This window comes from Oncorhynchus mykiss, chromosome 1, assembly GCF_057628025.1.
Source record: "Oncorhynchus mykiss isolate SJ-2025 chromosome 1, ASM5762802v1, whole genome shotgun sequence".
Classification (NCBI taxonomy): domain Eukaryota; kingdom Metazoa; phylum Chordata; class Actinopteri; order Salmoniformes; family Salmonidae; genus Oncorhynchus; species Oncorhynchus mykiss.
Genome location: NC_143022.1, coordinates 82,443,676 through 82,467,249, shown reverse-complemented (window position 1 = coordinate 82,467,249; position 23,574 = coordinate 82,443,676). Strand labels below are relative to the sequence as shown.

General features: G+C 45.1%; 1 protein-coding gene across 18 annotated transcripts in view; it reads right to left on the bottom strand.

The window, feature by feature from the left end:
- LOC110530085 (girdin) overlaps window positions 1-23,574 on the bottom strand; it is an 80,448-nt gene that overhangs the window by 21,276 nt on the left and 35,598 nt on the right. For all 18 annotated transcript variants that reach the window (XM_036986194.2, XM_036986199.2, XM_036986209.2 and 15 more), the window contains exons 4-15: window positions 23,083-23,152; window positions 14,042-14,100; window positions 13,111-13,194; window positions 11,854-11,994; window positions 10,331-10,500; window positions 5,200-5,281; window positions 3,248-3,406; window positions 2,924-3,070; window positions 2,568-2,712; window positions 2,035-2,213; window positions 845-982; window positions 87-401 (exon numbers count right to left, since the gene is read on the bottom strand). In XM_036986194.2, coding sequence (XP_036842089.1) covers window positions 87-401; window positions 845-982; window positions 2,035-2,213; window positions 2,568-2,712; window positions 2,924-3,070; window positions 3,248-3,406; window positions 5,200-5,281; window positions 10,331-10,500; window positions 11,854-11,994; window positions 13,111-13,194; window positions 14,042-14,100; window positions 23,083-23,152 — 1,689 coding nt within the window. The remainder of the gene's footprint in view (window positions 1-86; window positions 402-844; window positions 983-2,034; window positions 2,214-2,567; window positions 2,713-2,923; window positions 3,071-3,247; window positions 3,407-5,199; window positions 5,282-10,330; window positions 10,501-11,853; window positions 11,995-13,110; window positions 13,195-14,041; window positions 14,101-23,082; window positions 23,153-23,574) is intronic.

Genomic DNA, 23,574 nt, shown 5'->3' with positions numbered 1-23,574 from the left:
ATATGATGGGGACACAGAATAGACAGCAGGTACACAGACAACTAGAGGTGAACTATACAGCCACCAATGCATGCAGAGAGGCAGACCTTGTCACAGGTGATGCCCAGGCTGGCTACTCGCTTCTGCAGGGCCTCGTTCTCCCTCTCCAGCCGCTGCGCCTCCACCTCCAGCTCCTCTGTCCTCTCGCCCTTCTCCTTGTAAACCGCCAGGTCCTTACGCAGCTGCTTACGCTCAAACTCCAGCTTGTTGAGCTTGGAGCTGGTCTCCCGGATGGACTCGTGCAGCACGCGGTTCTCCTTCTCCACGTCTTTGACCCGCGCCTCAGGACCCACCTGGGAGCGTTGCCTCAGTGACGAGACGGTATTGGTCAGATGCTCATTCTCCTGCTCCAGGCCTTTCACCTGGGACACGACATAGAGGACGTCAGAGTGGCAGTATGGTAGGTCAACTCAAGTCATGTTTCAGTATGGTGTTAATATGAAGAGAACCCTGAGTCTTTCCTGAATATGGGAACTGAGAAGACTATACCTAGGGTCCTGATTTCTTCCTATTTAACACTGTAGTGTAGGTTCACCAGAGATCTGGCTTGTATCCATGTCTTCTCACTGTAAACATCATCAATCTAAACACCCTGTGACCTCATTAAACTCTGCCTGCTTTATCCCCCAAGCCACACAGAGGTCTCCAACTAGTTGGGAGAATGCAACCACCAAGACTGCTATCTCCTAAGAAAACTTGATCTGGATACATAGGTAGTAATGTCATTTGGAGACTCTTGAAACCAGACCAGATCAAAACAAATTCAGTCCCTCGACCCACCATGTGTGTGTGTGTGTGTGTGTACCTGTCTCTCAGAATTCTCCCTCAGCGTCTCCAGGGTTTTCTCCAGCAGAGCCTTCTCCTTCATCAGGTCGGTGCCAAGATGCTCTGCACTGTGCAGACTCTCCCTTTCTGTGTTCAGCTCACTCTCCAGCTGCACCAGCTGCAGGCACACACAGGACACACACTGTTACCATGACACCCAGTCACTTAGATCACAGACACAATGAGAGTGTGCAGTACAGGCAGGTGCTTGTCTACCATACCATTACCCATCACAGTTGGGCACCATTCTATTGGGATTCGGTCACTGTTAAATTGAAGAAAATGTATTTTGCAAAAATAAAACTGAATTGACGCTGATTATGCTATTTATATTTCTCTAGTCACAGTGGCAGTGTTGTGATACATGCCCTTTATTAAAGGGACTCGTAGGCAGGTCCATATAAAGCCCTTCTGATGAATCTTGCACAAGCCTTGGTTTGTGCAAGCTGGAACGGCTCATAGGAGCCGATCTCCTGTTTCTGTAGCGTGAGGCAGCTTGATGTACAAGTACACCCCCCGGACAGGATGCTGGTCTACAGGGTGAACTCTTCACAAGGCAGACTGATTATTACTAATCATATCATAGAGATCCCACAAGCACCTAATTCTGTCAAAGCAGCTTAACTCAAAACTGCCTACGTATTGCTCATCTACGGGCAGCCAGTCAAACAGCCAGTTAAACTGTTATTGTACAAGAGCTCCTGCTTGGATTCACTTTAAAATGGGCTCTCATAAAGACCGATCCGGTGGTGCTGCCTAACTCAGTCTTACCTCGTCTTTGTGTGAGAAAGGCACATTTCATGCATTCTATGCGGAGAGCACAGAGAAGGCTTAAGTGTCTGAAAATAACCGAGAGTTAGCTTATGGAGTGTCCTTCAAGTGTCAAGTCTGAGAGAGAATAGGAAACGGTCTTCAAGAATTACTCTGTTCTTTCAATTCCCTCTGGTGTCATGGAGCTAAGGGGCCTGAAAGCCAAGTCCTGGGATGAAAACTAGGGGGCTGGAACAAGATGCTACTGTAGGGGTATAGAGCAAACAGCCATTGTTATGTTGTTGATGCAAGGAACAAGTGTGGAGCCCATGTTGGGTGGGCTAGAGAAGGGGAAATGTTCAGGAAGCAAGTGAGTGGAATTCAGTATATAATCTATACAAGTATAGAAGCTGCTCTGACCCTCTGGGTGAGCCTCTGGTTCTCCTTGTCGGCCTTGAGGAGACGTGCGGGGACGTGTTTGCTGGCAGAACCTCTCAGCTCCTCCACAGTTTTCAGCAGGGTCTGGTTCTCCTTCTCCAGCTTCAGCAGCCGGCTGGATGTCAGCTCATTCACCTCGTGGCCCAGGGACTTCTGAGGCACTGCACAATGAAACCATCTATGGTTAGGCACACAACAACATACTGTATGCAAATGCTACAGGTTCTGTTATAGTGGTAAGAGGTCCCCCAAGGGAAGAGGAAGTATGGAATATCCCTAACTGTAGTTACTGACAGGGTTTATCCTGATCCAAGACCAGTTAACCCCATTAACATCGTTCCAAATCCACACCCAGTGCTAATCTGGGTCTTGGAGTCATTGAATATTAATTACAGGAGTTAGTCATGTGTAGATAAACCCTATCCAATCTGTTGTGTGTGTATGAAGGACCAAAGCCAGGGCCAGGGTTGGAGCCAGAGCCCCAGTGCTGAGGGCTGCTGCTCCAGGCTGCTCACCCTCTGTCAGGTCAGGGGTCATGGAGAGCTGCTGTAGTTCCCACCCCAGGTGGAGAGACTCATCCATGCTCTGTTTCTGGGCCATCTCCAGGACCAGGTTCTCCTCTAGCAGCTCCTCAATACGCTTCCTGTCCATGTCCCGGTCCTAACAAACACACAGACAGACAACATACACACGACACACTGTCAGACGGCTCCCCAAAAGCTAAGCCTTACAGTATAGTATGGGCATTCATCAGAGATGACCTACAAGATGGCTCCAAAAAATGAGCTTGTAAAATGAGTCATATCACTATGTCTGTTTGATTCCTCTGATCCCACACACAAAACACACTCAGTTTCCCTCTGTCCTTTACCATTTCCATGTCGTGGATCTTGGATTTGAGCTGCAGGCTCTCTTTCTCCAGCTCGTGGAGTTTGTCAGAGCGAGCCCTGGTTCCTTCCAGCTGGTCCTCTAGCATGGCCTTGGTCTCAAGCAACACCTGGTTGTCCTCCTTCAGCTCCTGTAGGACCCAGCAGATTTCACACATACGTCAACCACAGCCATATCACTACTACCATCCCCACTGCCACGCATTCAACCAACATTGAGACAACAGGTCAATACATTTATGTTACACCCAATGAATGCTTCATTGACACGTCAAGCTTGTTGGGTGCTATTTCTTTGTTTGGCGTACCTCTACTCTGGCTTTGTAGAACTCAATGTCGTAGAGCCTCTCCTTGTAGCGTCCCACTTCACTCTCCAGCTTGTCCACTCTGACGGCCTTCTCCCTCAGAGCGTCCAGCTCGTCACGATATGCTCTGGCAGAACGGGCGTCCGACAACAACTGCAGGCTCTGGAGGGGACAAACAAAACACTACATGTCAGTGTCACACTCATACAAGATATTTGTTTCACACGGACTCCCACTATATACATGCATTGCGCCAGGCATAATTCATATTGGTAAACAAACACGCCATGGACTGTATAGGTGGACACCATATAGGTAAACACACATGGCAGTCATACACAGAGGCAGGCTGAAGCTCCTCTTAGTCAATAGTGTAATGAGTCAGTCATCTTCTCTGGAAGAGGGATTTGAAATGACCACACACACACACACACAATAATAAGCAGCTCTGCCATGTTGTTGTGGTGGGCCCTACTCCCTAACGCTGCAAATTATGTTTACAACAAAGACAACATCTAAGGGGTTAGCCAAGCTATAAATAGCTCAGCCGCTAATTGGTTAAGGGCATTAACCTAATGATTAAGAAAGTAAAACAGAAGGTGGTGGCAATGGTTTGATGTGTTGTATAACTCTGAGGGCAGTCAGGACACTAGAGGTGACATGAGGTCTCATGGGTGGACCTTTGGTCTAGTGGTCTGGGCCAGCTTTGTGTGACACACCTGGCATAGCTCAGCAGCACGGTTAGTGTATCGCTTATGTGCGAAAGTGTGTAGCTGGAGTTCAGGAGAGACACGTTGGTTCATGGCAGACAGATACTGTAGTGTGTAGCTGGAGTTCAGGAGAGACACGTTGGTTCATGGCAGACAGATATTGTAGTGTGTAGCTGGAGTTCAGGAGAGACAGGTTGGTTCATGGCAGACAGATCATGTGTATTGATGTATTAAGTGGCGTAATGCTAGTGCTAAGTCATGTGATGTGGTTTGGGAGCTCTGTCTGACATCAGCTGTAATTGACTCCTTCTGTTTACTCAGCAGTGTTGACATTCTGTGGCACCCACACAAGTGGGTGGGGTTATATCCTTCCTGTTTGGCCCTGTCCGGGGGTGTCCTCGGATGGGGCCACAGTGTCTCCTGACCCCTCCTGTCTCAGCCTCCAGTATTTATGCTGCAGTAGTTTATGTGTCGGGGGCTACGGTCAGTTTGTTATATCTGGAGTACTTCTCCTGTCCTATTCGGTGTCCTGTGTGAATTTAAGTGTGCGTTCTCTAATTCTCTCTTTCGCTCTTTCTTTCTCTCTCTCGGAGGACCTGAGCCCTAGGACCATACCCCAGGACTACCTGACATGATGACTCCTTGCTGTCCCCAGTCCACCTGGCCGTGCTGCTGCTCCAGTTTCAACTGTTCTGCCTTATTATTATTCGACCATGCTGGTCATTTATGAACATTTGAACATCTTGGCCATGTTCTGTTATAATCTCCACCCGGCACAGCCAGAAGAGGACTGGCCACCCCACATAGCCTAGTTCCTCTCTAGGTTTCTTCCTAGGTTTTGGCCTTTCTAGGGAGTTTAGAGAGACAGCAGGTACCGGTACACAGTCAATGTGGAGGCTATATACAGCAGGTACCGGTACAGAGTCAATGGTAAGTTGAGGTAATTGAAGTAATATGTACATGTAGGTAAAATTATTAGAGTGACTATGCATTGATAATAACAGAGAGTAGCAGCAGTGTAGAAAAGGGGGGGCAATGCAAATAGTCTGGGTAACCATTTAATACAGTTCTGTGCTGTACTGAGTCGTTCTGTATGGCTCTGTGCTGTACTGAGTTGTTCTGTATAGCTCTGTGCTGTACTGAGTTGTTATGTATGGCCCTGTGCTGTACTGAGTTGTTTTGTATGGCTCTGTGCTGTATTGAGTTGTTTTGTATGGCTCTGTAGTAGGTAGATTTGTCCTGCACCTCTTGCTGAACCCTCTTATTTTCAGTCTCCATGTTGTCCAGTTCCTGTCTGCAGTCCAGCAGCTGCTCACTCTTCTCCTCCCTGAGAGAGAGAGAGAGACAGGGGAGAGAGAGAGAGACAGGGGAGAGAGAGAGAGAGAGAGAGAGATGGGGAAAGACAGGGGGAGAGGGAAAGCAAGCGAGGGGGGGAGAAGAGAGAGATCGAGAGACAAACGTGAGAAACCGAGAGAGAGCGAAAGGGGGGAGAAGAGAGAGAGAGAAAATATGGTGAGAGAGAAGGGGGAGGAGAGAGAGAAAGAAAGAAAGAAAGAAAGAAAGAAAGAAAGAAAGAAAGAAAGAGAGAGAGAGAGAGAGAGAGAGAGAGAGAGAGAGAGAGAGAGAGAGAGAGAGAGAGAGAGAGAGAGAGAGAGAGAGAGAGAGAGAGAGAGGGGGGGTTGGAGAGAGAGGAGAGAAGAAGAGAAGAGAGGGAGAAGAGAGAGAGAGAAGGGGGAGAAGAGAGAGAGAACGAGAGAGAGAGGAGGGAGAAGAGAGAGAAGGGGGGAGAAGACAGAGAGAGAAGGAGGGAGAAGACAGAAGGAGGGAGAAGACAGAGAAGGGGGAGAAGACAGAGAAGGGGGAGAAGAGAGAGAAGGGGGGAGAAGACAGAGAGAGAAGGGGGGAGAAGACAGAGAGAGAAGGGGGGAGAAGACAGAGAGAGAAGGAGGGAGAAGAGAGAAAGAGAAGGAGGAGAAGAGGGAAAGAGGAGGAGAAGAGAGAAGGGTGGGATAAGACAGAGAGAGGAGGAGGGAGAAGACAGAGAGAGAAGGAGAGAGAAGAGAGAAAGAGAAGGAAGAGAAGAGAGAAAGAGAAGAAGAGAGAGAAGAGAGAAGGGTGGGAGAAGAGAGAGAGCGAGTAAGAGAGAAGAGAGAAGGGTGGGAGAAGAGAGAGAGCGAGTAAGAGAGAGAAGAGAGAAGGGTGGAAGAAGAGAGAGAGCGAGTAAGAGAGAGAAGAGAGAAGGGTGGGAGAAGAGAGAGAGCGAGTAAGAGAGAGAAGAGAGAAGGGTGGGAGAAGAGAGAGAGCGAGTAAGAGAGAAGGGGGGTGCAAGAGAAAAAAAGAGAGACATTGTAAAACACATTCACATATGTACGCATTTGAAAAACACCATTCCTCACAAAATAACTGTCCCACTCAAGTTGCCTTGAGACACTGGAATTTTTACTTAGATGTTTACCCAGCAGAAAGGAATCCATGGACCTCTTTCCTTACTGGGCCAGGTCAGCTGGTTTGCTTGTGGGTGTGTGTGGGTCGGGGGCCGGGGATAGGGTTATTTACCAAATGATACAAACATATTTCAACTGAAATATACAAAGTAGGACCACAAAAACAACCTACAAATGGCCTCACAACCAACTTTCCATGACATGCAAATCTCTAACTGTAGAGCTGCCTTGCTTTGGTTCCACCAGCTCTTTATAATCCAGCAAATCCAGATAACATCTGGTTAATTGTGTAACATGCCAATATATTCCTTTCTTCCCCATGTCTCTGACTAGACTGACTTCAGACCCCCTCAACCCAGCATGAGCAGCAAATAGAGCCCAAATCACAACATCAGGTTCTTCTGTTAATGGATTTGCTCTATTGTGACGCCGTAATAGACAGGCAATGCAACCTAAATGCAATTTGTATGGCCTCCTGCTGTTTATTTAGATGCGACAGCGACTCGGCTTGGGAGCAGGTTGGGGCTTGCTGAGGCTGAGGGAGGCCAGTCCTGCTGGCTGCCGGTCGGTGAGGAATGAAGAATAAGCCACACAGAGCCTTGAAGAGGACTGTGCATTCCTCAAATGAGCTGAGATGCTTTCCAGTCTCCCTGGTCCAGATTAGTGATCTCTACTGGGTCTGCTATTGGCTGGAGGAATTATTATCACTGTTCTGTTCCACACTTCCTGTGATGTGCATGTTGAAATCAGAGGCTTGAGCAGCTAGCTTTGAGAGTGGAATAAAACTCACGTTCTGCTGCTGTTGCTACAGCTGCTTTTGGTGAGCACAGGGTTCACGCACGCGGGCGCACACACACATTTCCAGTGTGTACCTTGTGTGTCTGGAGCCCTTTAATCTCATCCCACAATAGATCATGTCATCAGACATTCAGTCTCGCCACAGCAGTAAAACAACTTTTCAACACCTTTCAGTGTTTCCCCCAGTTTCATTTAGGCCCTAATAAAGAGAGTAGACGACAGACTAGGCTCAACACAAAGCTGCTCATCCACTGTGAACCTGTGTGGGTGACAGCACTGAGCCTGCAGCAGCTCTGAGTCACTAACAACAGTGGTACCATGGTCTACTCACATTTTACAGTCTACCATTCACATTAGACAATGCGCCATACTATCATTCTACAGAACCTGACAGGATTGAGATTGCGACTGGGTCTTTAGGGATCATATCGTCATCTATATCTACACAATCTATTCCTGCATTCCTCTTAACACCAGGTTTTGTACTGAAGTTAAAAAACATGAAAATTAAGCATATTTTCTAAATATATTCTGCCGGAGCTATGGTCACATGGTCATTTTACTGTGCCCTCAGGAGGACCTTCCCTGGCAATCAGTAGACAGTAGAACACAGTGGATCTCTATGTATTGGGTTTAACAGAGAATGATCCCTTTCCCTCGAGTGTTGGTGCTTCACAGTGTACAATGACCAGAAATCGGAGAAAAAGAAGTGGAATTCAATAGATTTTGTGCTCTGTAGGTCAAATACACATAAAGAAGAACTATAATGCCCTGTCATGGAATCATCTGATCTGGGCCAAATCCCCAGACATCTGAGTCGGTATCAGTCGGAGACAGCATCAGAACTGGCCTGGGTGACAGGAGCAGTATGTGATTATGTATCATCTCCACAGGAGACTAAACTATATGTACTCCTGCAGAGAAGCAGTCTGCAGCTTCTATGGCTGACACCATTTAGTCAACTGGTCCATTGTTCGGTCGATAGGCTGTTGGTCGACCGAGATCTATCGGAGCGGTCGCAAATCTAAAACATGTTTTATGTCTGTTTGGCTCCTGTCTCAGTGGACTAATCCATTATGGAGGTCGCAGGGATGGCACAGTCCAAGAAGAAGGGGAGTGTGGTTAAGATGCACGAGGTGCATCGCTCTCCAGAATGCCAATTTGTGCACGTTCATTGTGTGAATTGTCTGTCCTTTGTTAGTGCCTATCAATTCCCCATTACAAACATCAGTATTACATTTACGGTTAATCCCCATCATTTCTAATCTACAATGTTTGTTTGGTTACAGTAATTTCTGTTAATGCATTCAATATGTAAATATTACAGTCGTTTACTGTTTTCATTGTCGGAGTGGACACGTTGTTTGCAAGGCTTACAACCTATGCTACACTTGTGAGAAACAAGTTTTGGTTTATTTCATTCCATTTGCGAGTTTTGTCTTTTGTTTGGAGCTCTCCTGTCTATGTTGAGTAAGGATGCGGTCTTAACTACGCATAGAAGTAGGCCAAATGTATAACTGCCAATGTGTCTGATAGTATTTTTGATTGTCTTAATTCACCACCACTTGGCTAATGTGCTGTGGAGCTTCTCAAAGTATTTATTTTCTTCACCTCAAAAGTCTGTTATGAGAATGACAATAGTTCCTCCCTTTCAATAACCCCTGAAATGTCTCTGATTTGGTGGAAACATATGTGTCACGGGAAACGAGGACCCAAAATAATTTATATAATGTTGCAAGTTTGCTAGTGCAGGCTTCAGGCCGGACACAGGTGATAGTTGATACAATGTTTCAGGTCATAGGTCGCAAATGTGATTCATATGATATTCATTTTATCCGGATATTTTATACATGCAATGTTTTGATTTGTTGGCTTTGTAGGGTATTATTTTTACCTATATGCCAATAGAAGTAACCTTTAGATTTGAATAATTTAGATAGATTAACCACACAACAATGATTTGGAGATAAGAAGACGTTATGCACGGAATTGTGCATATGAAAATCATAACTGGCATGCAGATCGAAAGAAATTGTAAGATAAATTGTAAATTTTCTACATGAAAAAGGTTTCCGACCCCTGGTGTAGCCTATTACCAGCTGCTTCAGAATCTGCAAAGGTCAGCAGCACCAGAAGGAGCTAACAGTTTTTTCTTCTGGTTATCTTGAGGTCTGGCTCCCTCTTGAGTCATTTGTCCTAATTATTTCAGTGTGCTTAAAGCATCAGACAAGCTCAGTGCATTTTTTAGTCGGGTACAACACTAGCAGCTTCACTGATATCTTCTGGAGGTATGATCATCGTAAAATGCCCGATACCTCAGAACTGGTTCGAATGCCAACAGCATTACTGGACAAACCATTTCAATCTTTTGATGGACTTGATGAAGAGAATCCACAGAGTCAGCAGCTTAGTTTGTGCATTCTTAAACACTTCCCCCTGAAACAAAGAAAGCTTATCGTAACAACCCCTCCCTTTCATAAACTGACCACTGGCCTTCGTCTCTGCCAAGGCTAATGGACTCTGAAGAGGAAGTTGATTATGACACTGCAAAAAGGTTGAGCACTATCACACCAAAACAGTAGCATAGAACCACTTGTGTCTTATTGAGAGGCTGCAGGAAATGTTTTCTCCTCGAACAATACCCCTGACATGTAATGATTTTTAGCTCCGCAATTAGTGTCCTGCTTTTGCTGTTCTCTCCGGTCAGCGTTAGAGTGCTATATGAACTGGAAAACAGAGAACAAGATACTCCTCAAAAGACAGAGAGAGAGCTGAGTCACGGCTCCCAGCTCCAATGGCACACAGTTCTGGGAAAGCAGCAGGTGAATTTTTTATTTTATTTGACCTTTATTTAACTAGGCAAGTCAGTTAAGAACAAATTCTTATTTACAATGACAGCCTAGGAACAGTGGGTTAACTGCCTGAATGCAGTGTCAAATTTAGACACTCTGCTAGACAGTACATGGGACACCCACAGTACTTATAGGATACCTGTAGGAAGCTTACACAACTTGTGAGAACCAATGGTGTGTTTAGAGATCCAACAGACATTTTGCAGTCTACCACTACAGACTTACTCAGAAGGGCCAATGGGGTGCGTACAGAGCTGGTGAAAGGCCAACGGGGGAACTTACAGCTCCTGGCGCAGACGTCTGATCTTGGCCTTGGCGTCGGCCAGCTCCACAGACAGGTGCTGCCGGCTCTCTGTGCGGCGCATGCTGGGCGAGTCGTTGGGCGACTGGGCACAGAACGGCTGGGGAGAGTACAGTCCACAGTCCCTCTCCTGGGTCAGCTCCACGATGGTCTGGAAGGACACAACACAACTCACAGACCTTGGCTATGATCATGTATCCTACACACATCATATACACCGAGTGTACAACACATTAGGAACACCTGCTCTGTCCATGACATAGACTGACCAGGTGAATAAAGGTGAAAGCTATGATCCCTTATTGATGTCACTTGTTAAATCCACTTCAAATCAGTGTAGATGAAGGGGAGGAGACAGGTTAAAGAAGGATTCTTAAGACAATTGAAACATGGATGTGTGCCATTCAGAGGGCAAGACAAAATATTTAAGTGCCTTTGAACGGGGTATGGTAGTAGGAGCCAGTGTGTTAAGAACTGCAACGCTACTGGGTTTTTCACGCTCAACAGATCCCGTGTGTATCAAGAATGGTCCACCACCCAAAGGACATCCAGCCAACTTGACACAACTTTGGGAAGCATTGGAGTCAACATGTGAAACATTTTTGACAACTTGTAGAGTCCATGCCCCAGCAAAATGAGGCTGTTCTGAGGGCAAAAGGGGTGCATCTCAATATACATGTTTATACACAAAGTGTATACCTGAGACATGTGTCACGCCTTCCTTACTTGAAATGATCGGCCCAAGTCATCTAACAAATTGCTGATGGTCAAAGTAGTTGTCAGGCAGGGTATTGAAGATTGAGTATACCGAGGGTGTGGTTTGCACTACATATGTTGCGTCAGGCTGCCCTGCTTTTCTGTCTGCTCAGTCTGGGAGGTGTGAGCTTAGGGAAATGACTCCGATTAGGACGGGCCTCTGAGGGAAGAAGCAGCAGTCCCTAGACACCGGGACCAGTTACTTAAATGGAAACCCCAAACATAATGAAAAGCCAAGTACTAATTGGCCTAATGCTGTTACGGTTTAAAGGTGAATTGGGCTGGGTTTGAAGATAAGAGTGGGAAAAAACATTGGGTAAATGGTCTGTGAAAAAGAGAGGAAATCAAACAATATCTTCCCATCATCGTCATTTTAGTTCACCCCACTACCCTCCTCCGTTTATAACCCAGTGGCCATGCAAGGAAATGGGCTTTTAATGAAGAGCGTCTGGTTTCCAGAGGAGATCTGGAGATCATTATCACCCCACCCCCCTCCCCTGTCCGCCCCCCTGGCCAATAGAATGCTGGGACTGCTGCTCTACCAGGCCATGGCAGTTGTATGGGTGGGCCATGCTTAATCAGACTGCTCTAGGTTCAACTCACACACATGCCATATAAATGCACAGACAGACACCATCCAGACTCTATATAGATTGTTAACAATTTTCCACCCTTCTTCATTAAGACAACCTTTTATGTACTCTCTTGTGGGGTGAGTTAAAAAGGCACCAATGTTTCAGACATGTACCTCCAGCTGGTCGTCTCTCTCGTCCACTATGCGTTTGAGATGAAAGGCCATGTTCCTGGAGAAGGAGTCCAGGTCCTCTGGGGGCAGCTCGCCCCCATCCAGCCACTGCAGGTCCACAACATTCTCCTGGTTGTGGGTCACCTTCAAAACAACAGCATAGAGTCATCTCACTCTGCCAGCCAATACACAGAGACCCAGGTGTGTTGACAGCAATAGAGAGCCAACTACTTTAACTCAAACAGCTGTGAAGGGCAGTAATGTAAATTTGGCTGATAAACTCACAGATCTGTCCTACAATAACTCAAGTGTCTTTAAGCATGAAACACACAGGATGCTGAAAGAATGCTGAAGGGTACTTATCACAGTGGGAGGACGTTCCTTCTCTTGCTAGAACAAAAGCGGTATCTGCTACGTGCTGACCTGGTAGCAACGACCCTACCGTTTCTACTTGTAGAATCGCAAACGCTCATCAGTGACCAACAACTTGACTTTGGGCCAATCAGAGCGCATGAACCCGTACGTGGAGTAGCCAATACATTTAAAAAAGGAAAGAGGGCATTTTCTGTACATCCACGGATGAGCCAGTCACACTCAATATGCAATGTAGGCTATGGGATGGTAGCTAGCTAAGTGCACAGATGCAATGCACACAACACTAAATACTTCCTCCAAGCTAGCTAACCACCGTAGCTAGAGTTGACATTATAATTAAAATCACAATGGATTAGCTAGTTTCCATGAAACAGCTGCCTGTGTTAGCTGCCAAGTTAGTGCAGTGTCCTTAGCTAGCTAGTTATGTTGTGCTGCACTGGCACTGGCAGTGTTGGATTACGGAGAGTGATTTGAAAATGTTTCTTCGTCATCTTGCTAGTTAGTTATCTAGCTGTGGCCATCTGGCTAGTATCAACAAGAGCTTTCTACAAAATTGCAACATTAGCGCAGCTAGCTTGGAATCTAGACCATAAGCAACACACACAGACATGCATTGCCAAACAACGCTAGCGTCACCTTCTGGTTAGGAGTATTTTAAGGCTGAATGTCTGACGACTTCCAAGGTCTTTGCTGTGTGAATAAACAAGCGATTGACTGCCGATACTCTGTTCAGAGATGCTAAGTGCTCTCTGCAGGCAAATGTTTGACTATCCTACTAGTGTGTCTGAGCTGTTACATAACAAACTGGCCCAAAACAAACACAAGAGGTCTCAGGGTTTATGTTTTAACTAGATGCCCTCACAAAAATGTGTTTTTTTCTCATACCTCTTGGATGTGAGATGCTATGGCAGCTTTTGTGTCAAAGTCTAAGGTCTGGATCCTCTCGATGTACTCCTCTTTCTTCTCACACTGCAAACAAAAAGAGGCAGTTTGGGGTTAGGATGACAGTCTGGAGACTGAGTGGAACATTGTAGAGGTCTTCCTGAGGTCAGCTTCCGAAACACAGGAGAATGGCCTGAGTTGTGATTGGTTGGCTTTAAGGAAAGCGATGTCTGAAGGAATGTGTAGGTATTCTCTTATTATATTATTTGGTAACCATGCGTTGTGAGCAGCTACTTTGTTCTTTCTTGTTGATGAGAGTAAGGGAGATAGGACTGTCTGCTTCAAAAATGCAGACATTTTGCAATAACTATTATTTTATATGCCTTTAACCTGTAATCAAATCATGATGGGAAAAAAAACATTGACTTCACGGATACATATTTCCCTTAAGGAGTCTTTGAGAAGTAGCCTGTTCAGAGCCCCTGAACAGTGAGCTAAGTGTGAACGAGAACGACAGTGTGAGGTTAGCATCTCTCTTGCTAGGGCGCTGGTTATGTATGATGCATCGTCATCGTTACTCCAGCCAGGCTCAGGGCAGACAGGGCCTCCCAGGGAGCAGCCCCTCTGACCCCTCTCTGACCTGCTACCAGGACAGCCAGGACAGACCACCTGTCGCAGTGCCAACTGCCGAGGAAGAGGAAACGGGGAACTAAAGCTAGTCTGAGAGAGAATGACAAATTTGGCTCACATTACTCATATAAACTGTAGCTGTGTTAACACTTGTCTGAACAATAATGCCGAGGGTTATAGATGTTCAGGAACTAGTGAGTAAGAGCTACTTATAACAGTAGTAGATAGATGGTTCATCCTACAGGAGGTAGGTAATGGTAGACTGCTGACAGATGATTAAGGTGGTGACGAGTCTAAGACTTACCTGGACGGCACAGCCAAGCAACAGCAACAAAAGCTTCCTCATCTCCTCCAGTCCTTGCTCTGCAGACACAAAGAGGTCGTCAATTAGCGTTTTACTACCATTGATAACCAATATACTAGCATCGATTTGATTACACTTTTTACACATTTTATATTCGACTGTAGCTGTTAAACTTCCCAGGGATTTGCCCCTAGTTTCAAATCCATTTCATAACCAAATCCCATGAACTTTCGCAAAAGGCTAAAAAGATAACTGCCCCTGCGGTCTCACAGATTGGATGCGTACTACAGCCACGAGATGAGCCATTCAGGTAACCCTATTGTAAACCCGGTAATGCTTGCTGTCCCCAACCAAAAAGACTGTACTGTATTTTTCAGCCATCCAATCCGCTAGGTATCATATGATGCCAAGCCACACATAGATGAAATGAGAAAACAGCTGTTAGGAAGCTCACCAAGGCTGAGGTAATAATCTGTAGGATTATACTGTAAAATAATGAGCCAGGTGGTTTGTTTTTCTCTCTGTGCGTTTGTGTGTGTTAAGCTCATCAGCCCCAGGGGTAGAGAGCGGAGCTGGGCCATAAACACAGATTACTAACAACAGGCTTAGACAACCAGGCATGTTTATTCAGAAAAAGGGCCACACAGCAATTATAACTACTGTAAATCCCCACCAGTAGATAAAACATCTTTACGGACAGCCATAATATCAATGGCAAGATCCTGTTGTAAGTGTATGCTATGGTGCATCCGTCTTCTCCATGTGGGTGCAGATGTTGGGTGTCTAGTGACAGCAGAGGTAGTGAGTTTAGAAGGTTATTGGTGTAGTCTATACAATAGAATATACGCTTCCAAGAGGCGGTGATAAATGTACTGCTTATAGTGCCAAGTCCACTAATGATAAAAACCATGATAAACATTAATCACTAGCAACACTTCAGCTGAGCTATATCTTATATAATAATATATTATTATTATTATTATTATTATATATCTGTAACGAATCAACAACTGATCGTGACAGAACAGTTTCACCAATCCTAATGGCATCCTCTTTGAAGACAAGATTTATCTCATTCCATGTGGATTTCTTACAGATGTACACACAGGACATCTAGAGGATCACACATAAATCTCAGCTAAACTAACAGGATGTTTTTGGCCCAGACTGAAGTACCATTAGTAATAAAAATAACTGTAACTGGCCTATATTTGCAACCTCCTCGGTCCAGAACAGGAACTGCCTCAGAATATCAATTGAGAGAAGTAGGTCTGTTATGAGAGCAGTGCAACTACAATCACAGTAAGAGGGAAAAGTTGACGTGTAAACGTGTGAACTTCCATTTTAAGTGTTAAGGTCGCAGTGAGGAACTCAAATAATATTCTGATAGCCAGGATAAGGGTGGAACAGACGACGATTAGATGGTTTTAAGGCCCATGCTCACAATACATTATCAAAGCTAATCAATATCTATAAGGGAAATAGAGAGTAGCCGTTCTAGATTTCTAGTCGGAGTATAGAATGCCAGCAGTAACAAATGCCTTCTAAATGCTGTTTCCTCTAACTGAAAGCCTGTATAGTGATTTGGAAAGGCAAATCTTCTTGAGCGCTAAAGATAAGGAGCAGGCAGGCACTGGATGAATAATTTAAAGAGGCTGACTGAACCAAGCATGTCTGAAGAGATAGCGAGAGAAAGTGAGAGTGAGCGAGCGAGCGCGCGAGAGAGAGAGATGGGGAGAGCAAGAAAGAGAAAGATGTGGCGAGAGAATGAGAGAGAAATAAAGAGGAGAGAAGGGGCAAGAAGAGAAGAGGAGGTTTAAAGTAGAAGATGTCCCCTTGAGCAGCCCTGGCTCAGCAGACAGAGGGTTGGCTCCCCAGGCTTTGTTATCATAGTGCTCTACGTGCCTAGTGGGGTTCCTTCCCTCCTCCTTCCCTCCATCACTACACTCCCTTGTTCCTGGCAGGAAACTCACAGGGGCGCACGGACAGTGACGAACCCTTTAGAGTTGCATTCCTTCCTGCCCAGCTATTGTTCACAGGAACCTGGTGATGGGGCTTCTTCCGGGGAGCAGGGACCCAAGGCCTCTGAGTGACACTGGACCACACGTTTCCTCTGGTGGACGACAGTACAAGTCTACTGTGGCCCTGGCTTCTCTGTCATTTCATATCATCATATTAGTCATTTTCATCACAATGACAATATCTATTTTGTCAATGCCAATTGACCCAATCACTGTTATTCACTATCTATAATGTGGTCAGTATATCTACAGTATAGTGTGGGTCAGTATATCTACAGTATAGTGTGGGTCAGTATATATATGTGGGTCAGTATATCTATAGTGTGGGTCAGTATATCTACAGTATAATGTGGGTCAGTATATATATGTGGATCAGTATATCTATAGTGTGGGTCAGTATATCTACAGTATAGTGTGGGTCAGTATATATATGTGGGTCAGTATATCTATAGTGTGGGTCAGTATATCTACAGTATAGTGTGGGTCAGTATATATATGTGGGTCAGTATATCTATAGTGTGGGTCAGTATATCTACAGTATAATGTGGGTCAGTATATCTATAGTGTGGGTCAGTATATCTACAGTATAGTGTGGGTCAGTATATCTATAGTGCGGGTCAGTATATCTACAGTATAGTGTGGGTCAGTATATCTACAGTATAATGTGGGTCAGTATATATATGTGGGTCAGTATATCTATAGTGTGGGTCAGTATATCTACAGTATAATGTGGGTCAGTATATCTATAGTGTGGGTCAGTATATCTACAGTATAATGTGGGTCAGTATATCTATAATGTGGGTCTGTATATCTACAGTATAATGTGGGTCAGTATATCTATAGTGTGGGTCAGTATATCTACAGTATAATGTGGGTCAGTATATCTACAGTATAGTGTGGGTCAGTATATCTACAGTATAGTGTGGGTCAGTATATCTACAGTATAATGTGGATCAGTCTATCTATAGTGCGGGTCAGTATATCTACAGTATAATGTGGGTCAGTATATCTACAGTATAGTGTGGGTCAGTATATCTACAGTATAATGTGGGTCGGTATATCTTCTGTATAATGTGGGTCAGTATATCTACAGTATAATGTGGGTCAGTATATCTACTGTATAATGTGGGTCAGTATATCTGTGGGTCAGGGACTACACATGGTTCCTCTGATAAGAAATACTTTAGCTAAATTTCACTTTTAACCACTGAAACTGATTTCCTATTCACCTATTTTCCCTACTCTCACCACTCCCTAGGTCTTCTAACCATCTTCAGGCTTCTAAATGTGACTGTAAGTTTCATGACTTTCCCACAACCCCACACAGTGTTGCTGGTGACCGTCAGTCTGGCCTGCCTCCACCTGCCATTGGAGAGCAGTTGTCTCCTTACAGTTGTTGTTCCTGAAAAGGGACACTTCTCTGGCATCTAAATGACCACACTAGAATGTTACAATGTCAGCAATACAAAGTACGTGCAAACTACTTTCTACAAGGCAGGAAACTGAGACTCATACCCTTTCTCTGAAATGAAGGCTTGATTGTTAAACCAAAGGAGAAGTAGGTTTACTATAAAGACAAACAACGCCTTACAGTAGTCTTCATTGAACAGGAGATTAGCCTTCAGGGGCACATTGTGTTCTAGCTGGTCTAAGTGCTTCTCTTTTGAAGCAGGATCAGACTGAATTGAAGGGATATTCAGTGTGGAAGACTGTGTCTGTGGCCAACAGACAGTCTGGGGTAGGGGGCACCCAAGGGGAGAGGGAACCAGATGAGAGAGTGGGGTTTTGTAGTGTTTAGTAACAGAGTGGGTTAATAGTCCAGGGTGGATTCTGGATTCCCATCCCCCACAGAGCCTTAATAACTTCATAATAAAAGCCACATGGGCAATCACTTTCAGATGGCTCCAGCTACTATTGCCGCTGCACACCGCTAGGGTCAAAGGTCACAGGAAAAATACTGGAATGCTGCATGTTGTGGTTCAGGACTGAGTTGGTCTGATAATATTTTGCACACTCCCAATCACATTATGACATGACATGGCTGTGTTGTCTGGGTCTTGACTCTAGAGAAAGATACTAGCTATTTTTCACAGTAGCTCATTCAAGATTCAACAAACAGGCATAATGTGATTGGGAGTCCCATAGGGCGGCACACAATTGGCCCAGCGTTGTCCAGGTTAGGGTTTGGCCGGGGTAGGCAGTCATTGTAAATAAGAATTTGTTCTTAACTGACTTGCCTCTCACTCAATGTCAACAAAACAAAGGAGATGATCGTGGACTTCAGGAAACAGCAGAGGGAGCAGCCCCCTATCCACATCGACGGGACAGTAGTGGAGAAGGTGGAAAGTTTGAAGTTCCTTTGCATGCACCTCACCCACACAGACAGTGTGGTGAAGAAGGCACAACAGTGCGTCTTCAACCTCAGGAGCCTGAAGAAATGTGGCTTGTCACTAGTGGTGTAATGGACCATAGTTGATCCGTACGTATCACCCCCGCAACGGTTCGGCACGCACGTGGACCGCGCATCAATTGCAAAGTTTAACCATCATAGTGTGAAATACAGTTTTACTGCCGCTGTTACTTTTTAAAGTCATAATTCCCTACATCTCCATGCAGAGTTGCAGTGAAAAGATAAAGACAAGACAGATGCTGTGTTTCACTCTGAAGCCTGAAGGTTGATTAGATATTTTTTTTAAAGCAGTTGTGTGTTCTGTTCACGTGAACGGGGCATGTTGAATCCCAAAGAATCAAACCTGGATGCTCGCATTGCAAAAAGCAAAGAAGAAAAAATAGCGGTGACAGCCATGGCTAGTGGGAGGAGCTGGAGAACTGGAAACGCCTCCCGCTTCATTAAGTCTCATGTATAGGAGCATTTAGGCTTCCCTGTCAAATATGATGTCGGAAGAAGGGTGGTGGACAACACCATTACGGTGTGTAGGCATTGTGCCACAACAAAGCCGTATAATCATGGATATACATGGAGCGTGGCCACACATTTAAAGCGTCGTCACCCTGGTGTGTCAGTGACGGGAACCAACTCAGCCAAGAGACAACAACTTCTCACTGCGACATTTAAGCCCTTTGCTGCAGAATCAGACCGGGCTGAAGCCATCACCAAATCTATTGGGATGTTTATCGCTGCAGACATGAGGCCATACATACGCTGTAGTGGAAAACAAAGGGTTTCAACATATGGTGAAAGTGCTTGAGTCACGCTATGAAATCCCCTGCCGCACCCACCTCAGTATGAAGATCTTACCAGATCTTTATGAACAGGAAAATATCAGAATTGTCGACTAATTATCCAAGTCACCCTCTGTTGCCCTCACCACAGACGGGTGGTCCTCCAGGGCAACGGAAAGCTACGTGACTGTGACTGCTCACTACACCACAGAGGAGTGGACCTCCAGGGCAACAGAAAGCTATGTGACTGTGACTGCTCACTACACCACAGAGGAGTGGACCTCCAGGGTAACGGAAAGCTACGTGACTGTGACTGCTCACTACACCACAAAGGAGTGGACCTCCAGGGTAACGGAAAGCTACGTGACTGTGACTGCTCACTACACCACAGAGGAGTGGACCTCCAGGGTAACAGAAAGCTACATGACTGTGACTGCTCACTACACCACAGAGGAGTGGACCTCCAGGGCAACAGAAAGCTACGTGACTGTGACTGCTCACTACACCACAGAGGAGTGGACCTCCAGGGTAACGGAAAGCTACGTGACTGTGACTGCTCACTACACCACAGAGGAGTGGACCTCCAGGGTAACAGAAAGCTACGTGACTGTGACTGCTCACTACACCACAGAGGAGTGGACCTCCAGGGTAACAGAAAGCTACGTGACTGTGACTGCTCACTACACCACAGAGGAGTGGACCTCCAGGGTAACGGAAAGCTACGTGACTGTGACTGCTCACTACACCACAGAGGAGTGGACCTCCAGGGTAACAGAAAGCTACGTGACTGTGACTGCTCACTACACCACAGAGGAGTGGACCTCCAGGGTAACGGAAAGCTACGTGACTGTGACTGCTCACTACACCACAGAGGAGTGGACCTCCAGGGTAACGGAAAGCTACGTGACTGTGACTGCTCACTACACCACAGAGGAGTGGACCTCTGTCTGTTCAAGTCCCTGTCTGTTCAAGTCCCTGTCCGTTCAAGTCCCTGTCTGTTCAAGTCCCTATCTGTTCAAGTCCCTGTCTGTTCAAGTCCCTATCTGTTCAAGTCCCTGTCCGTTCAAGTCCCTGTCTGTTCAAGTCCCTGTCCGTTCAAGTCCCTGTCTGTTCAAGTCCCTGTCCGTTCAAGTCCCTGTCTGTTCAAGTCCCTGTCCGTTCAAGTCCCTGTCTGTTCAAGTCCCTGTCCGTTCAAGTCCCTGTCTGTTCAAGTCCCTATCTGTTCAAGTCCCTGTCTCACCTAGAACCTGCCCTACACCGGAGGACATTCATTGATCTCACCACTGAGATTGTGGCCACTGAAGAGGTAAAGAAAATAATAAGAGTGAATTACGTGTTTAATAATATACTGCAGTCTAATCTTAGTCTATGCTATTGTTATTAGAATCATTCATTTTTTATTTGGAATAATAATGGCTTTTATTAAATATTATTGCCACAATTATAGTTCTATGAAATATGAAAATAAATAATTAGTTAAATAGATCAAGTAATTTTTTCTGCAGGGTCAAGACACAGAGCCAACAGGAGCAGACTCAGAGGCATCTCCTCCACAAAATAATTCAGCCATTAAGGAGCTTTTCGGGGAGACCTTTGCGAGTAAGGACACAGGCAAGACGTTTGCCAACACCATCAAAGAGGATGTGGAATCCTACAAGGCAGCAAGCAGCGTTCCAGTGGATGGTGATCCACTAGCATGGTGGAAAAGCAATGAGTGTAAATACCCTCACATTGTCATGGTGGCAAGATGCTACCTGGCTGTGCCTGGCACTTCAGTTCCGAGTGAGGCAGGAGACAAAGTGACTGTAAAGAGGTCTCCCCTCTCCCCAGACAATGTAGACATCCTCATCTTTTAGAAAAGTAATGTGAAGTTATAAGATCAGGTCTGTTTTTCCTTTCTTTCTTTTTTTACTTGTTTCTGATGAAGTGGACACGGGCTATTTTTTCATTCACTATTGTCCAAAGGAAGCAGGTATCATGCCTCATATTGCACTTTAATTTAACAATTGAGTATTTAATATTTTATTTGAATATTTTATTTCAACATTGAAAAGTTCCTTGCTTTAAGTGTTCTTTAAGTAATAAATGGAAAGCAAAGTTAAACGTCTCCTTTTTTTTTTGCTGATCCGAAAAATGATCCGATCCGTGACTCAAAACCGTGATCCGATCCGAGAGTTGTGTGCTCCGTTGCACCACTATTTGTCACCTAAAACCCTCAAACTTTTACAGATTGAGAGCATCTCACCGCCTGGTACGTCAACTGCACTGCCCACAACAGCAAGGCTCTCCAGAGGGTGTTGCGGTCTGCACAACGCATCACCGGGGGCAAACTACCTGCCCTCCAGAACACCTACACCACCCGATGTCACAGGAAGGCCATAAAGATCATCAAGGACAACAACCACCCGAGCCACTGCCTGTTCACCCCGCTATCATCCATAAGGAGAGGTAAGTACAGGTGCATCAAAGCTGGGACCGAGAGACTGAAAAACAGCTTCCATTTCAAGGCCATCAGACTGTTAAACAGCCATCACTAGCACAGAGAGACTGCTGCCTACATACAGACTTGAAATCATTGGCCACTTTAATTAATGGAACACTAGTCACTTTATTAATGCCACTTTAATAATGTTTACATATCTTGCATTACTCATCTCATATGTATATAACATATTTTATATCATCTATTGCATCTTGCCTATGCCACTCTGTCATTGCTCATCCATATAATTCTATGTATATATTCTTATTCCATTCCTTTACTTAGATTTGTGTATCAGGTAGTTGTTGTGGAATTGTTAGATTACACATTAGATATTACTGCACTGTCGGAACATTATCATCTGCTAACCATATATATGTGACCAATAAAATTTGATTTGAAATAAAACAAATCATGTGTTTCCTAAATCCAAATATGTTGACAACACAATCAATGGCTGGTTTTATCTTAGTTTCACATGACTATCCAATAACCCAATATCTTACCATGAAGAGAACAGAGCGATTCTAGCTGGTGGAAAGGACATCTGCCCACAAGGACGAGGAAAACTGATTTCAAGATGAAGCAACAGACCTACATGATGTGTGGTGCATAATAATGAAGTTCTAAAGGGTTCACATTATGTAGGAGTCTACACTGTAGGAGTCTACACTGCAGGAGTCTACACTGCAGGAGTCTACACTGCAGGAGTCTACACTGCAGGAGTCTACACTGCAGGAGTCTACACTGTAGGAGTCTACACTGCAGGAGTCTACACTGCAGGAGTCTACACTGCAGGAGTCTACACTGCAGGAGTCTACACTGTAGGAGTCTACACTGTAGGAGTCTACACTGCAGGAGTCTACACTGCAGGAGTCTACACTGCAGGAGTCTACACTGCAGGAGTCTACACTGCAGGAGTCTACCCTGCAGGAGTCTACACTGCAGGAGTCTACACTGTAGGAGTCTACACTGTAGGGGTCTACACTGCAGGGGTCTACACTGTAGGAGTCTACACTGTAGGAGTCTACACTGCAGGAGTCTACACTGCAGGAGTCTACACTGTAGGGGTCTACACTGTAGGGGTCTACACTGTAGGGGTCTACACTGTAGGAGTCTACACTGTAGGAGTCTACACTGCAGGAGTCTACACTGCAGGAGTCTACACTGCAGGAGTCTACACTGCAGGAGTCTACACTGTAGGAGTCTACACTGCAGGAGTCTACACTGCAGGAGTCTACACTGTATTCTAATACAGGACACTAACATCCTCAGTGAGAAGATGGAATATTTCCCCACTGAACTCCCAGTGTAACAGTGTGCATTGTTGGCAGGTCAGTCAGATGAAGACGTACCACTGAGAGGGTTCCTGCCCAGCACCAGCACGTTGGGGAGAGGCATCATCACCAGCTGCTGGAGGGTCTCCTGGAGGAACACATCAAAAATACTTATTATTACAGTATTAGTTGTTATTACAGTTCGAGTTGGGTTAAATGCGGAAGACACATTTCAGTTGAATACATTCAGTTGTACAACTGACTAGGTATCCCCCTTTCCCTTATTACAGTATGAGTTGTTATTAGCGTATGAGTTACTACAGTAAGTATGTGTTGTTATTACAGTATCAGTTACTACAGTATGAGTTGTTATTACAGTATGAGTTGTTATTACCGTATGAGTTATTACAGTATGAGTTGTTATTACAGTATGAGTTGTTATTACCGTATGAGTTACTACAGTAACTATGAGTTGTTATTACAGTATGAGTTGTTATTACAGTATGAGTTACTACAGTACAGTATGAGTTGTTATTACCATATGAGTTGTTATTACCATGAGTTGTTATT